The 16,311-nt window shown below is 36.3% G+C and overlaps 1 protein-coding gene across 1 annotated transcript; it reads right to left on the minus strand.

Annotated features, from left to right (window-relative positions):
- Positions 1 to 726: 726 nt before the first annotated feature.
- LOC122047528 (transmembrane emp24 domain-containing protein p24beta2-like) lies at positions 727 to 5,851 on the minus strand. The gene is made up of 5 exons (XM_042608883.1): positions 5,651 to 5,851; positions 3,594 to 3,803; positions 1,680 to 1,866; positions 1,468 to 1,575; positions 727 to 1,092 (listed from the first exon to the last, which is right to left on the minus strand). The coding sequence occupies exons 2-5, from the start codon at positions 3,801 to 3,803 to the stop codon at positions 959 to 961; spliced, it is 639 nt and encodes a 212-aa protein (XP_042464817.1). The 5' UTR covers positions 5,651 to 5,851; the 3' UTR covers positions 727 to 958.
- Positions 5,852 to 16,311: the final 10,460 nt, after the last annotated feature.

Raw genomic sequence — 16,311 nt, forward strand, 5'->3', positions numbered from 1 at the left:
ATTAGGGAGAGGCAAGGCAGTAGGGTGGCATTAAAATAAGGCAAGCTTATCCACCAACTACATGATTGCCACACAATTTCTTTGACTATCATCTTGAGAAGATGAAGATAAAAGAAAGTTTTTTTTTTCTTTCAATAATCTACTGCTCAAGTGCACAAATGAAATGAGGAGGCGGTAGGGAGAGATTAGGATAGATTTTCATGCAACGAGGATATAAATTTCAAAATGGTCCAACGTGGGTGTCATGCTAGACCCATCTATACTTCTGAATTTATCTAATGGTCGATTTATCAGATGGGATTATTTATCTTTAAAATTAGTTGGATTGAATGCTCAGATAAGATTGTAAGAATTGAATATTTATGAATAAATTTAGTATACAATTTGATAAATATTTATTTGTATTTGTTTAATATACACCAGATTAAATTTAAATAACCGACCTACCATTTAATTTATTCAATTCGATCTTGATTTTAAAATTTAAAATAGTATTAAATCGAACCGATTTAATGTACTGGAATATATGATTTAAAAAATCTTTAAAAATTCCTGATCTATGTAATCCCTAAAAATAAAAACACTATATAAGATAAAACAATATCCATGACTATTTAATAAAGAAGATAATTCAATTTTTTCCATCAATTTTTTTAAAAAAATAAGTTTTTTAAAAATGTGGTCATGTTAAATAAAATGGAACTAGTACAAGATTAATCATACATATTAATCATAAACATTCCGTGTATATAACTTATTCAATGAGAAATATTTGGTGGGCATAAAATATGTTGTCCTTGAGCATGTCACAGTCTAATAGGTTCTTGTGATGATAATTAAGTTGGGAATGAAACATCATGCCTAACATTAATGAGAATGATAAAACAAGCAAATAATTGTTCGCTAACAAAATTCTATGGATCACCCAACACAAGACTGCTAGTGAAGAGTTTTCAAGTTAAACCCTGGAAGTGCCTAGCTTCCTCTCGAAGAGTCGACGCAGAAGATAAACTTGTAGAACACTGGCGCCGATTAGGGCCGCCGACTCGATAAGTGCCTTGTGAATTGCCCGCCGGCTCATGCTTTCGTTCACTGTGTACAAATATAGCGCCAATGTTAGGGTATCACTTCTATATATCTACTGAAATTATATATCAAACTAGGTGCATTCAAAAGGTTAGCTGGAAGTACTTTTGAAATTTTATGTCAAACAAGATTCAAGTATCACAAGCACTTCATCATCATCGTCGTCGTCATCAGCAAAAAGCTAATGCAGTTATTTAGAATCAATGTGGTATAAATTATTCATTCCGAGATGAGTATGATATTTAACCCTCCTAGTGAAGAATCTCATACTGAATTATTCCTAAGCCAGATGATTGGTGAGATAATCACAACACAATCATACATCAGGTAGAAGAGGAAGTTTATTATGAGCAAGTGTGGCAATAAATTCATCAGGCATACCTATCGCTTGGCGATCAGTCTGAGCTTCCAACCAATGCTGTTCAAATTGTATATTATAAAGAGCTTCTTCTAGTTTTCCAATCTGCTCTAGTAGAGGTCCAAAATGCTCTGCACATGTTCAGCTCATGAAGTAATTATCGTGAGAAAGAAGATCACATTCATCACATGTTAAAGAAATTACCAACACAAGGCCAGTGATAAGTGTGTCTTACCGTCCTTCGCATGTTGCTCAAAGTATGAAAAGTGGCCAATATATACATCGAAATCAATGGTTTCATGGTACGGGGACTTATTTGTGAAGCAAAACCGATAAAGACCTCTCTTCTGAGCCATAAATTCAAACTTTTCACTTGTTTTGTCACGATAATCATGTATTTGAGCACCTGAGGGATCCTTTACCTGATATATCATGCAGTTACAGCGGCGGGGTTAAAATTATTACTATAATTGAGCACAAAGGAAAGCTCCATGCATCATAAGTTAATGACACAGGTACAATGGCACAACAAAGAAACTGCTCATCACATTTGAGGTGGTTATGCTGCAGGTTGTCTACCTTTGGTGAATTAATGTAGCTACTTCTATACAACTAGTGAATCTGATATGAATTAGACAAAGTTCTAACTTCAAACAGTTACAAGTTGGCACGACCACACTTCCTTACAAGTCATGATGTATCACAAACTCTGTAATATATTCATAACTCAAAGGCTCCACATCGTGTCATCCTGAGAAGATCCACAAATGGATATACTTTTCATCTCATGTTTGGCTTTCAGATTAATTGGCAATAAGTTCAAGTTTATTTGCAAAGAAAAAGTTTGATTAAGGTGCTTAAAATCTATTAAGTTGTTTGATGAAAATTAACTGAATTAGAATGTGGGAAATAACCAAAAAAGAATAAATTGGAAGAAATTTTATTAAGTAAAAGAAGCACCAGAACAAATTACCAGAAACTATAAAATAATTAATATGTTGAAATCAGCTAGTGAACTTTTTCAAGCTAAAGTAGAAAAGGCAGTGTCAAGAGCAGATGTAGAATTCAATAGGTGGCATGTTTATGCTGAGTAAACCTATGGCATGATTTAGATGCCAGTTGGCATTAATATCAGCAAAAATAGCAATCCTGATACCGATCACAATTGATTTTAATCAACAGAGGTTTACCACACAAATAATATTTGGAGCTATAATTGCAGAGATCATTACTCTTATTAATTCCATAACTACTGTGATTGTGTATCATATTCACAATTATTATATGTGTGACGATATTTTCTTTAGACTCTTGTAAACAGCTTGTATAAATGCTAAAACATTATTTGGTTAATGATTTGGTGAAGATGTTAGCAACTTAATCATGCCGGACATATGAGAGATTATGTGGAGAATTGTTAATTCACCACATGTTTCAGAACAAAGTGCAAAATCAATTTTGACAAGTTTTGTGAGTATGAAATATATGTTGCTCCAATGTTGTTACACCAAATATTAGATGCAGTATTGGTGGGTAAATGTAATTCTACATCAAGCTAAATGTTATAAGATGTTGCTTTCGCAATGACTATATTTGACTTTAGCGCTTGAATGAGACAGTAGCTTGCTTTTTAGAATATCATGAAATTAAAAAAAATACATGTTAGGTCCATACATGTTAAAAAATATAGGTCCATAACCCAAACAGTACGGTATCTGAATACAACCTAGATCCATGCATGTGTTAGGTCTGCATACATTTATATATATGCATTGATATGTGTTAGGTCCAAATACATGTTAGGTCTACATAAATACAACCTAGATCCATAACCCAAACAGTTCAATATCTGAATATATCCTTCAGCATCACATGGAACTTATAAATCATCTATATCCAGACCAAAATAAATTCAAAATTCAAGATATCTAATTTTGAACTTCTTTTGGACAAGAATAAGAGTGACTAGGTGTTTGAACATTGTGATTCATTCAATATCACTGCTCTTTTAAGTGCAAACAAAAAAGTGCCTCTGTCATTTAAATGGAATCAAGATGGTCAGAAATGTAGGTTTAGAAGAAATAATTGTACCCAAAAGACTAAAAGAAAGAAATTGAAATTCTAGTGTTCAGAGAAGCTCAAAGCATACCACAAGATCAACACCATCGTCACTATAATGCCATGGAGTGTCTGCTTTAATCACAACAAATGAGACATGCATTGTATCTCCTTCGTATGGCACGGAATGAGAAAAACATTCCTCTCTATCTATCACAAATCTGATCCCAGAAGCAGGATACAGATGTAGGAAAATACCGAATAAAAAAGCGACAATGAATCTCTCAGAGAAGGCCAGCATCTGTAGACAAGAACAAGCAAATACATCATCTGATACAACAAGTTGAATCTTTACAAAGCACAAACATTAAAGCAAAGAAGACTTGATTTAACTACAAAAAATCATTCACGAGATATTTACTACTGTGCAAACAAAGGCGTATCAGAATCAATTATAATCTAAACCAGTCAAACCTTATCCATCTAAAAATGATTGGTAAAAGGAGGAATAGAATTAAGCATCCATCAGTTGATCACGAATGAGCATGAACTTGCAATAAGATAGGACAGCATTTATATACAATATATGACCATATGACCATTCATTCTAGAAAGATAAAAGCTAAAAATGTATATTGAAAAAGAACTAGTATATTCAGCTAAGGTTAGAGATTATTAACATTAAATATTACAATGGATCATAAAAAAATCTAAAAACGAACCTTGTAACACACCATGTACTCATAAACATTAAGTTATTGTTCACTCTGAGTAACATTAATACTATCGATCTTATGGTTGCCACTTGATGAAATTTAGTTGCAAGATGAGAAGCTTTCCAAATGATCACCCCTCCCGGAATTGCTCAACAGCGAGCATGTTTAAATATAAAGTTCTTATAGGGAATTCAACCAACTCCACCAAAGAGCACCTTGTTATTTAGAGTACATACTTCCATATAAGATATTTTACTTCAAGGTCTCAGTCACACTTTTGTTGATTCAGTGTGTGTTTCATTTCACTATTTCCCATGCAGTTTAGAAGCATTTTAGGAGACCTTTTTCGAACTCTCTACCCAATGATTACTCCTTAACTTGTCAAACAAGGTCCCATCGTGCCCACCAGCTTCTGTTTGGTTTGTCCTTGAACCATATAGCTACTGAAGGATCATAATATGTAACATAAAATACCCAAGTCAAACATAAAATACCCAAGAACATTAAGGTGGTGTTCTGTGTTCGCTTTGACCGATATCTCACACTATCAGTCTCACAGTTTTGCCCTATGATGAAATTTGGCTCTTAGACGAGGAGAAAGTGAGGAGCTTCTTGAATGGTCACTCATCTCAGAATTGCTCGGCATTGAGCAAACTTGGCTATAGAGTCCTTATTAAGAATTCAACTAACTGCATCCAAATGTGACTCATTATTTAGAATACATAATTAATCAATTTAAAGTAATTTACGCTCATGATTCAGTCACAATTTTCCTGGTTTAACGTGCATTCTTGGTTCATTCGTACCCTAGCATCCTAGGAGTCTACTGCACCTCATCCAAGCTCTCTACCTCAGAGATACAAGGGTACAGCAAACCTTCATGCACACGCTTCAGAATGATATATTAAAAGTGTGGTAAGACAAAAATACCAATTATTTCTAGACATCCAACCTTTACCAAAACCAAGGAAAAAAAAGGAGGCAGCTTCACAAAATTAGGGTTACAAAGGGCAAAATTTGATAGATAGACAAATGGAAGATATGAAGGGAATTCGACCTCCAGCAGTCAGTGTTAACAACCGATGAAAGAATTTGTATGTTAAATAAGAACCCAGACACCGGAGTTCAACAACTTATTTGAATCGATCGCACAACCAACGACAGCAAGAAATTCATACAGCACAGATTCTGATAACAAAATTAATGCAGATCAAACAATACACGACCCTAGATCTACCGAAGATTACGAATAAAAAACAATATTAAGTGAGGAGCACAGAACGACTCGTATCAGCGAAATCCGAAGAAGATAGCTACGGATCATAATTTGGAGACAAATACATGGTCCAAGACCTCATACACACAAGAAACTCCGTTAACTTACTAATTAATGATTTACAAGGACTCAAAATCGCAGATCTAAATCAAATACCTTGCCGTGGAGAGGAGAAGAAAGTTCGACGGGTAAAGTCGAGGCAGATCCACAGATTCTCAACGTCCAGAAGACGTACGAGGTTCGATCACAAACCGAGGAATATCGTCGGAGAAAACAGCGGTGGCGGAGGAAGTCGGCGTGGACTGCGCCTCGTAGAAACACGAATAAAACGTAAGTTAGAATAAACTTCAGTTTTATTAAAACCTATAAATTCTAATTTATGACAAATTAACAAATTTGCGATAAAGGATGCTATATTTCATTAATGTCAAATCAGCGCCCTTTTTATCAAAAATGTCCAAATAAGCTTTTTAATGATATTTTATAAAAAAAAACTTTAAAATGCTATTATTTTTTATTTTAAAATATTTTTTTACTTTTTTTTTTAAAGTTTTTATAGGAACTTTTCTTCATACAGAAAGTTATGCTGCGGACGAGCTCCGTAGAGCTCCTGCGGATTGCGGAACTCGTCCGCGACAACTGCATTTGAATATTTTCTTTTAATTACTTTTTTTTAAAGTTGTAGATTATAATATTAAATATAAAAAAATTTAAAATTAATTTTTTTTTTAGGATATACATAGAGGGTGTTCATAGGTAATATTACTCTTTCCTGGTACATATATACCAAATTGATATATGAGCGATCTCACAGTTTAGGATCCTCGGAGTAAATTTGATGTTCGAGTTGATAAAAATTTATTTATATTTATTTAATACATAAAGTTAATTAAATAAATAAATTTGAATAATTTGTTAAACTAAAATATATATATATATATATATATATATTATAAAATGATCTAAAGTTTGAGTCTCAGTTATGGAACACAGTAAGAGATTTTTTTTTCCTATAGTGAGAAATGGGCATAAAAATATTAGTCATCTAAATGAATCTCCATGAGCACTTTTTAATTTATTTTAATGACCGGTGAATTTTTTTTATAAAATTGGATTGATCATCTTGAGAATTAGTCAGTTTCGAAGAGCTCAACATCTAGATTATAAAAAAAATATAATATTTATAAATAAAAATTATAAATCATGTTTATTAATAAAATTATTAATAATACGATAAAGAAATAAAATAAAATAACGAATAAATTTGTATGGTAAAACTTAAAACCTAATCAAATAAATTTAAAAATATAAAATTTTAAAACAACCAAATAAGTTTAAACTAAGAATACGATAATATTTAAATAAGTCAAGCTCAAGTGAAACTTAAACTGAGAACTCAATAACATCAAATGAACTAAGCTCCAGCTAATGATAAACTTGGTTCGATTACCTTAGGTTCTTTTCAAATAAACTTAAATATCATAAAACTTAACTCTATTTATTTACAACCCTACCAATAAGCTTAAATATTATATATGGGTGATGTTGGATACAAATAATATGTAGCCGGAGATTTTGGGGACTTACAATAAAGATGACATGAGCGGATAATCTCAGGCTGCCAGCAGGAGCTGGTTTCTGCTATGTGTCGAAGAGCAGTAGATCGGACTAAGTCGTTGAGCGAGCAGATCTGTTGAGCAGCAGGTCTGTGTTGCTGAGCCGAGCAGTCGGGAGTACCGAGTCCGATTGGACAGATCAGCCGTCCGAAGAGTACTGTCGGGAGAGCAGACAGGTCGGGGGAACAGACTGGCCGACTGGGAGAGGAGACAGGTCGGGTGAACAAACTGGCCGATCGGGCGAGTAGACAGGAAAACAAGTCGGTCGGGCGAAGCAGTCTGGCCGAGCGCGGACAGACCGGTCGAAGCAGACAGGTCGGGCGGCAGACAGGCAAAGAGCGGATAGATCGATCGAAGCAGACAGGCCGGGCGTAGCGACAGGTTGAGCGCAGAGACCGAGCAAGTGGCCGGTCGGGCTTCGGCGCCGAACAGGATCGACAGAACAGAGTGAGCAAAGGACCGACAGGTCGGGCGGCAGACATGCAAAGAGCGGATAGATCGATCGAAGCAGACAGGCCGATCAGGCGAAGCAGACAGGCCGGGCGTAGCGACAGGTTGAGCGCAGAGACCGAGCAAGTGGCCGGTCGGGCTTCGGCGCCGAACAGGATCGACAGAACAGAGTGAGCAAAGGACCGAGGCCTGCGAGAGTCGCAGTTTCCTTGAAACAGATACGCCCCACCTCCGACAGTGCTTCGAGGTTTACTTGGGTTGTCTGTTTCCCAGGATACAACGGTTGACCGTGAACTTCATCGAGCACTGGTGGTCACGGCGAACTGAGTGGCACCCGGTTGCTATCACGGGCACTCTGCCAAGCAAGAGTTGCACGACAGAGGAGGGGAATGAGGTGGAGAGTTTTTGCTTGCTTCGTTGCGTGTATTCTCTGCTTGTTATCGCAGTCTCCTTATATAGGAGCTCATATCAATGGCAACGTTAATGGTCCATTAATGACCATTACTAGCAAAAGGTTTACGTTTTGAGCAGGTTGTGCCCGCACACGAGTCAACATGGTTCAGTGCAATTCGGGACCTTGGATTTGCACCCTCTACGCACCCACACGTGAGAAAGAGTCTCTCCCCATGTATTTGTTCACATCCTCGATGCATATGAATCAATATAAATCAACCATCATGCAATGAAACTCCCAATGTGGGACTAAAGTCTCATTCACAATGGAGTCTCTCTCATCTTCCACCTCTTCTCCATTCACTTATATTCAACCGGCGACCATACCAATAGGCTTATATTTCTTGATTGAGTGTGCCCATAAGGTAACATTACTCTTTCCTTTTACGTATATATGAAATTGATATATGGGTGACCCTCAGAGCTCAAGATTCTTGTGTTTAGGAGCAAATTTGATGTCCAAGTTGGTAAAAAATTAGTTGTATTTATTCAATACAATTAAATAAATAAGTTTGAATAATTTGTTAAACTAAAAACTCAGTAAAGAAGCTTATATATATATATATATATATCCTGTGCGCGACTCCTGTGCTGGCGCTGCAGACATGGATCTCCTTTTTTTTTTATGGCTTTTGCTTTTTAACAAATGAAATCCACGTGGAGCTCTCTTCGGCAAACCAAAGGGATGAAGCTAGGGCACGTTGCACACCTTCCTCCTCGTGTTTTCGTTGGCTTCCTTCCTCCTTGGGGAAAAGCTAGGGCAAAGCTGAACGCGTCGCCCTAACGTCTCCTCGCCGCTACAAGTTCTGCAAGCCAAAGGGATGTGGAGCTAGGGCATTCCGTCCTCGCCGCGCACCTTCCTCGGAGCTAGGGCACGAAGCTTCCAGATCATTCTCTCTCGGCAAACCTCGCGCGACCATGGAGCTTCCATCTCGTGCGCCTCACCGCCTCATGCGACCACCAACCCCTCTCTGTAAGGCTAAATGATAACCTTGTTCATCTCTATTATCTCGAATGCTTGATTTGTTCATCTCTGTTTTTTCTTGGAGTACCTTTGCCTTTTCATGATTTTCCCCTTGACTAAATATATCCTTCTGTAGCTGAACCAAATGTCCATTCTTCTTACCCATTCCTAAAAATCTTACAAAGCTTAATATTAACACCTATGTTTAGCAACTTGACAGCTAATCACCATGGCAGATAAATAATAGTAGGATTCAGGATGAGTTTGGGCAATCCGACAGCAACAAATGAGAAATGTGCATTTTGGTTAACAACTGATTTTGGTTAAGGATTCAATTGAGATTTTTAGCAACCTATAATTGGGGAAATGTGCATTTTTATAACCTTTATTTTTCCTTAATAAGAGTCTTTATATCAATTTGTATTCGTTAAAAAAAAATGAACATTAGAGTATTATGTTTTTATGGATTTCATTTGTTATCTTTGTGTTTTTGTTCTGCTTGCATGCATGAGCTTGAAGTATCACTCTTACAATGTTTTTTCTGGCTATTTGATAATGATATGCAGAATTTCATTTCATATGCATTTGAAATTTCTTAGCAATGGGTGAAAATCATGGTGAAGATCAGTTATACATTCCTCAAGTTGTAGATGATCGAAAGCCAAAATATGGGATGGAATTCTCATCAATAGATGAGGCATTTTCATTCTATAACCAATATGCACGCGAATCTGGATTTAGTGCAAGGATAAATACTAGCAAGAAAAATAAGATAACAAATGAGGTTGTGTGGAAAACATTTGCATGTTTTAAAGAAGGGCATACGAATGATCAATGGAATAAACAAGCAAAGGGTGATCAACGGACAAGGGAAAGAACACATGGTGAAGTTAGAACTGATTGTAAGTCAAAGATTTCACTTGTCAAGAAACAAACTGGATCTGCATGGGTTGTCACTAATTTCACGAAAGGTCATAATCATCCACTATCGACTCCTTCAAAGGTGCATTTGCTACGCTCACATCGTCATGTTTCAACAGCAAAAAAAAGTATTGACTCAACGGTTTTCAGAGGCCAATGTGCCAACTTACCAACAAATGCGATTATTGAAGATAGAATATGGAGGGCTCGAGCAAGTAGGTTGCACAGAAAGAGATATTAGAATTTTTGAGAAAGAGCTAAGGGATGAACAAAAAGGTATCAATGCTGAAACACTAATCGAGCTATTTACATCTGAGAAAGAGAAAAATCCAACTTTTTTCTTTGAATACTAGACTAATTCAGATAACAGATTCAGTAGATGTTTTTGGGTTGATCATGTATCAAGAACGACATATAGTGTATTCGGTGATGTGGTTGTATTTGATACAACATATAACACCAACAAATATGAGTTGATTTTTGCATCATTTGTAGGAGTGAATCATCATCACTAGACAATTATTTTTGGTTGTGGCTTTATTAGTGATGAGAAAACTGAATCTTTTGTGTGACTGCTTAACAAGTTCATAGAAGTCATGCCTAAAGGTGCACCAAATATGATTATCACTAATCAAGATCCTGCCATGACAAAAGTCATTGCCAAAGTTTTCCCTTAAACAGTGCATCAATATTGTTTGTGGCATATACTAAACAAATTTTCAGAAAAATTACATCCTTTGACTTTTCATGACTACTATCAAAGTATAGATAATGTTATTAGAAATTCTACAACACCTGATGAATTTGAGCATTCATGGGAAGAGGTTATCAAGTGTGCTAACTTAGAGAAAAATAATTGGTTATCTTTGATGTATGAATTGCGACATAAGTGGGTGCCAGCTTATTTTAGCCATGTATTTTGTGCTGGAATGTCAAGTAGTCAAAGATCTAAAGGCTCCCATGCATTTTTCAAGAGATATGTCTCAAATAAAAATTCATTGATGGACTTTATCACCCATTTCAATAGGACACTGAGACACCAAAGACACAATGAGTTAGTTACAGATCATATTGATATGAATGAGCATCCTAGGATTAAGACAAACTGACCAATGAAAACTCAAATAGTTAAGTTGTATAAGAAAAAGAAATGGGTGGAGTTTCAAAGTGAAATGAGTGAGAGTCATGGTTATTATGTTCAACAAGTATCTATGGGAGTTGACTCAGTGGTTTATTAGGTGATGAATTTTCAAAGTTGTTCTTCCTCTAAACCAAGGGTGCTTACGCATGACAAACAGAGGGATAACATATCATGTAGCTGTAGGAAATTTGGTTTGATGGCATTCCATGCAGACATATGTTAGCTTTTTCGTATTAATCAAGTGTTTCATTTGCCTGATAAGTATATACTCAAACGATGGACACAAGATGCAAAGGTTGGAGCAATATATGATTTGGGGGTACAAAATTTTATTGATGATCTAGATAGGGTTTTGATGTCAAGGCACTCAAGGTTATCTTATAAAGCTTCAGTATTAATTGATGATGCATCTTTGACTGATGAGGGGACAAACTTCTTGGATGAGCAATTGGATTGTATTTATAATAAAATTCAAGAGATGAACATTAGTAAAACATGTGACAATAGAGGTCAAAGGAAGAAATCTTTAGATGACTCCCCTAATATTATTGATCCTTCTTTAGTAAGAACAAAGGGATGTGGGAAGAGATTGAAATCATCAAAGGAGAAGTCAACCTCAAAGTCCCGGTTATGTCATGGATGTGGGCATCGAGGTGTGTCACATGACAAGCGCAATTGTCCTATTTTACAGCAAGGGTATGTGTCGATTAATTCTTCATTTGTATGATAATTTTATTTGCAACTCAATATCTTTTATTAAATGTGTACATTTGACATGGTGTTGATTGTCAGATCAACTTTGGATAATCATCATAACAGCGATGATGACACATATGAAGAAGAATTAACATCTATAGCAGGTAAGTACTATCAAAGTTTAATTAAAGTTAGTGATTGATTGATTGAGATATTAAAATTAATAATTGTTTTTATTACTGTAGATTCTAACAATATTCGTTAGCAAATAATTCAATGGGGTAATATTATGTTTATTCAGTATCATTTTTCGATGGTAGAAATAAATTGGTTAAAGTTGTCCATGAAAATATTGTTCAGCTCTTCCTTGGGGTTCTCTCTTGCAAGCAGGTGGGTCATCTAAATCTCAATGCATTTGATCTAGCAGCATTATTTGACTGAAGGCAAGTAGGCATCATTCTACAATTGGTACAATTGGTTTGTCCATGATTTTTTTTTTTTACAAGGATTAAATATTTGGCATTATTTAGCTTATGTTTTTCCTCTTGCTTGAGTTGGTGATGCAGAAACAAAAATTAATGGTTGATTGATTGATGCAGAAACAGAAACAACCTTGAGTTGGTGATGTAGAAACAGAAACATTTGAGCAGGCTGTTTTGAACTCTTTAATCATTTCTGTATCTATTGTTAACTATTGTCATGCTTTTCACATTTGAGTAGGCTATTGTGAACTCTTTGTAAATTGGGTGTTGACTGTATGAAAATTGGGTGTTGCTATTTTAATTTGTCTCTGGGTCTGTGTTTGTGAAATTGACACACCAACAACCATGATTGAAGAGATTGTATTGCTTGGTTGATCGTTTGCACCTATTAAGCATTCAATGTATACACTAATTTTGATGATCATCAAGGTGAGTTTGGCTTGGATATAAAGCACTTTTATCATGGTCATTGTTCTCTATTAATAGTTCGTTTGACTCGAATGCAGTGACAAGGCAATTACTTTCTTGTTTGGTTTTTCCATTTTCCTAGCATTTAACCGATCTATGGTAGAACAGTGAAGTGATTTCTTTCTATGGACGAGGAAGGAGTTGACCTCCCGAGAAGGGTGCAATCGGTCATCAAAGAGGAGTGGATGGCCAAGGTGTTCGATGTGGAGCTACTGAGGTACCAGAATGTGGAGGAGAACATGGTGCAGCTCCTGCAACTTGCTATAGATTATGTGGCACAATACCTAGACAAGTGGTCGTCCATGTCTGATGTGGTGCTCCGCATCGATGAGATTCGGAAATCAAGCCTTGCATCCTCCTACCAAGATCAAAAGAGTGTTCCGCAAAGCATCGAAGGTGGCAATGAATAGTAGCTCACAGGAGCTAGGCCTGCTTTACCTTGAGTTACTCAACAATGTATCGGTTCGCATCCTAGTTAGTTTCTTCATTCCTTGTGAGTAAGTAGTTTGCTATATGATCTTTTATTTCTAAAAGCACACGTTGTTGTTCCTCTTCTAATCGGGTGGAATCTGTTTTTAGGATAGACAAGTTGTGTCTTATGCGGGTAGTACATTCATGGATGAAAGTATGCTACTTGTGATTAACTAATTGTTGAGTTTGTTGGGAGTTTATTCAGGGCTTGAACATTTTGTAAGAGCCTATGACACTTGCTAACAAGGAGTTATATTTGAACTTAAGTTGAATCAGTGTTAAAATAGAAAACACAAGCATATATATATATATATATATATATATATATATATATATATATATATATATATATATATATATATATATATATATATAATACCAGCAAAAGGACCATATACACCATATTTAGAAATAGCAAAAGACATAAGTTCTTTGGTCTCATTTTGCTATGCCATTATTTTTATACATTTTTTTTAATACAATAGAAGGTATTATCTCGATCCCAACCCTATGTACCTTTCTTTAGTTGATGGATTTCTCATTTATTGCAACGCTATTACATCATCTTCGCATAATGATGAATAGAGAACCATTTAAAATACATGTCTCTTCAATATACAATTTTATTATACAACATACATCTTAAAGATCAGTTCCAGATAATATTTTCAATTGCAAGAGACAATTATAATCATCAAGCAGACATACAGATAGTACACTAAAACTATTAGCATCAACAATATTTTGATGCAAATAATTAATTCTCAAGATGCATAACAACTCTACCATAGCAACAAACTACATCATGAAAACAATTTAGCTTAAAGTATCATTTTAATTTCGATACAACACTTGCAACTACTCAAAATAAAATTAGTGTTTGAAATTCAACTCATATAACGACTTGAAACAACATGCCTAATCATCATCATTATCATCACTGATCATAAGAGAATCCAACTGATGTTCTAGCTCTTTCAATGCATATTTCAACTTAATAATTTTTTCAGATTTTGAAAGTTTTCTCTCTAAATTTGAACTTGACCTTGAAGAGTTCATTGCACATGATATTTCATTTCGACTGGGCGCAAAGGAAGTTGGTGCAGATTTTTTATCTACTTATGTCTCAAAAGCTTTTTCTGCCTCTTCTCTACTTTTGAAAATTTTGTATATGGCACCCTTAAAGCGAATAACATGATCAGAAGCTTCTACCCACGTTTCATAAATTCCCGGTTCACGTCCAACAAATACAACATATATTTTTCCCTATATCTAAAACAATATTTAGAATCTTATAAAGACAATATATTAGAACTTAAATGAAATAATTACCATGGATGGGATATAAAGAGTCGAAGTTTTGCAAGTTTCTTGTAAAATGTAGAACCAAAAGAATATAAGTTATCAAAAAAAAATGTTGAAATCCAAATGAGACATGTCAACTGTAAAGGAATTTCATAAATAACAGATTGGTATAATATTGATGCAACCGATAGACAAAACATAACCTTTCCAACCTTATACAATTGAATTTCCAACATCTCAATTCCTATAATTGGAATAGTTGCATGGTGTTAGTTTCAATTTAACATTTCTCTATTATTAACTAAATTTTATTCATAACACTTCATTTGACTAAGGAATCGTATTTATAACACTTCATTTTTGGAAGATAAAAATAAATTAATAAAGAGTTTATAATTTGTTCATGTAAATAAACTATAGATATTGCAACTCTAACATGTGGTCATTGTATTGTATGTTTTAGCTAATCAAATTAAAGCTGCAACACTAGTGGTTATTATAGCTGCAACAAATAGAAGACAAGATCTAGATCTTGCTCTTATAAGGTGCAAGGATTTGCAATCTGGCCATCACTCATACCTTTATAATTGTCTAAACATGTTATTCAAATAGTTATAAACTGCATGCTGGGTTTCAACTGTTAATTTTCTTTCTTCCAGCCGCTTTGATTCTATCATTATGTTTTCCCTACCGGATTTACAAACTCGTGTCGTGATAGCTGCTCAATATGCAAAGCACCTGTTGAAGACCGAATTACTATTGCTAGCTTCAGCTACAAAAGGGTATCGTAGTATTTGTTTTTTTTCCACTTCTATGTGTATTTGGTCAAATGACTACATTATTTTAATCAAGTGGAAAATCATAAAAAAGCAAAGGTACTCCAAGAAAAAACAGGACAAGGATGTCTAGGACAACAACAGAGATGAGCAAAGATCATTTAGCCTTACAGAGAGGGGTTGGTGGTCGCGCGAGGTGGTGAGGGGCACAAGATGGAAGCTTTGTGGTCGAGCGAGGCTGTGAGGCGCACGATCTGGAAGCTTCGTGCCCTAGCTTCGTGTAGGAGGTTTGCCGAGAGAGATCGCCCTAGCTTCGTGCCCTAGCTCCGAGGAAGGGGCGCGGCAAGGACGGCGTGCCCTAGCTTCGTCCCTTTGGTTTGCCGAAGAGAGCACGATCTGGAAGCTTCGTGCCCTAGCTTCGCTTTGGAGGTTTGCCGAGAGAGAACAATCTGGAAGCTTCGTGCCCTAGCTCTGAGGAAGGTGCGCGGCGAGGATGACGTGCCCTAGCTCCACGTCAATTTGGCTTGCAGAACTTATCGCGACGAGGACGGCGTCAGGGCGACGCGTTCAGCTCTGCCCTAGCTTTTCCCAAGGAGGAAGGAAGCCAACGAAAACACGAGGAGGAAGGTGCGCGGCGTGCCCTAGCTTCGTCCCTTTGGTTTGCCGAAGAGAGCTCCACGTGGATTTCATTTGTTAAAAAGCAAAAGCCATACAAAAAAGAGGAGATCCACGTCTACAACGCCAGCACAGGAGTCGCGCACAAGAGCGTATTCGAAGTTCCGCAGGGTAACAGGACTTTATATATATATATATACAGAATTGTTATCCTACGGACCTTTTTCTACGGAACCATACGGACAAACTCACGTGGCATATCTTTCTCGTTATTTTTTTATCGCGTACTACTTATTTTCCTTTCCTCTCGTCGCCGGAGCCCCGATCCACTCCTCGCCGAAGCCCCCAAAGCCCCGATCCTCTCCTCCTCCTCTCGCCGAAGCCCCGATCCTCCTCGACGCCACACACCGCGCCTGCTCTCCTCTCGCCGAATCCTCGCGATCCTCTCCTCACCGCCAC

The sequence above is a fragment of the Zingiber officinale genome, chromosome 2B, assembly GCF_018446385.1.
Source record: "Zingiber officinale cultivar Zhangliang chromosome 2B, Zo_v1.1, whole genome shotgun sequence".
NCBI lineage: Eukaryota > Viridiplantae > Streptophyta > Magnoliopsida > Zingiberales > Zingiberaceae > Zingiber > Zingiber officinale.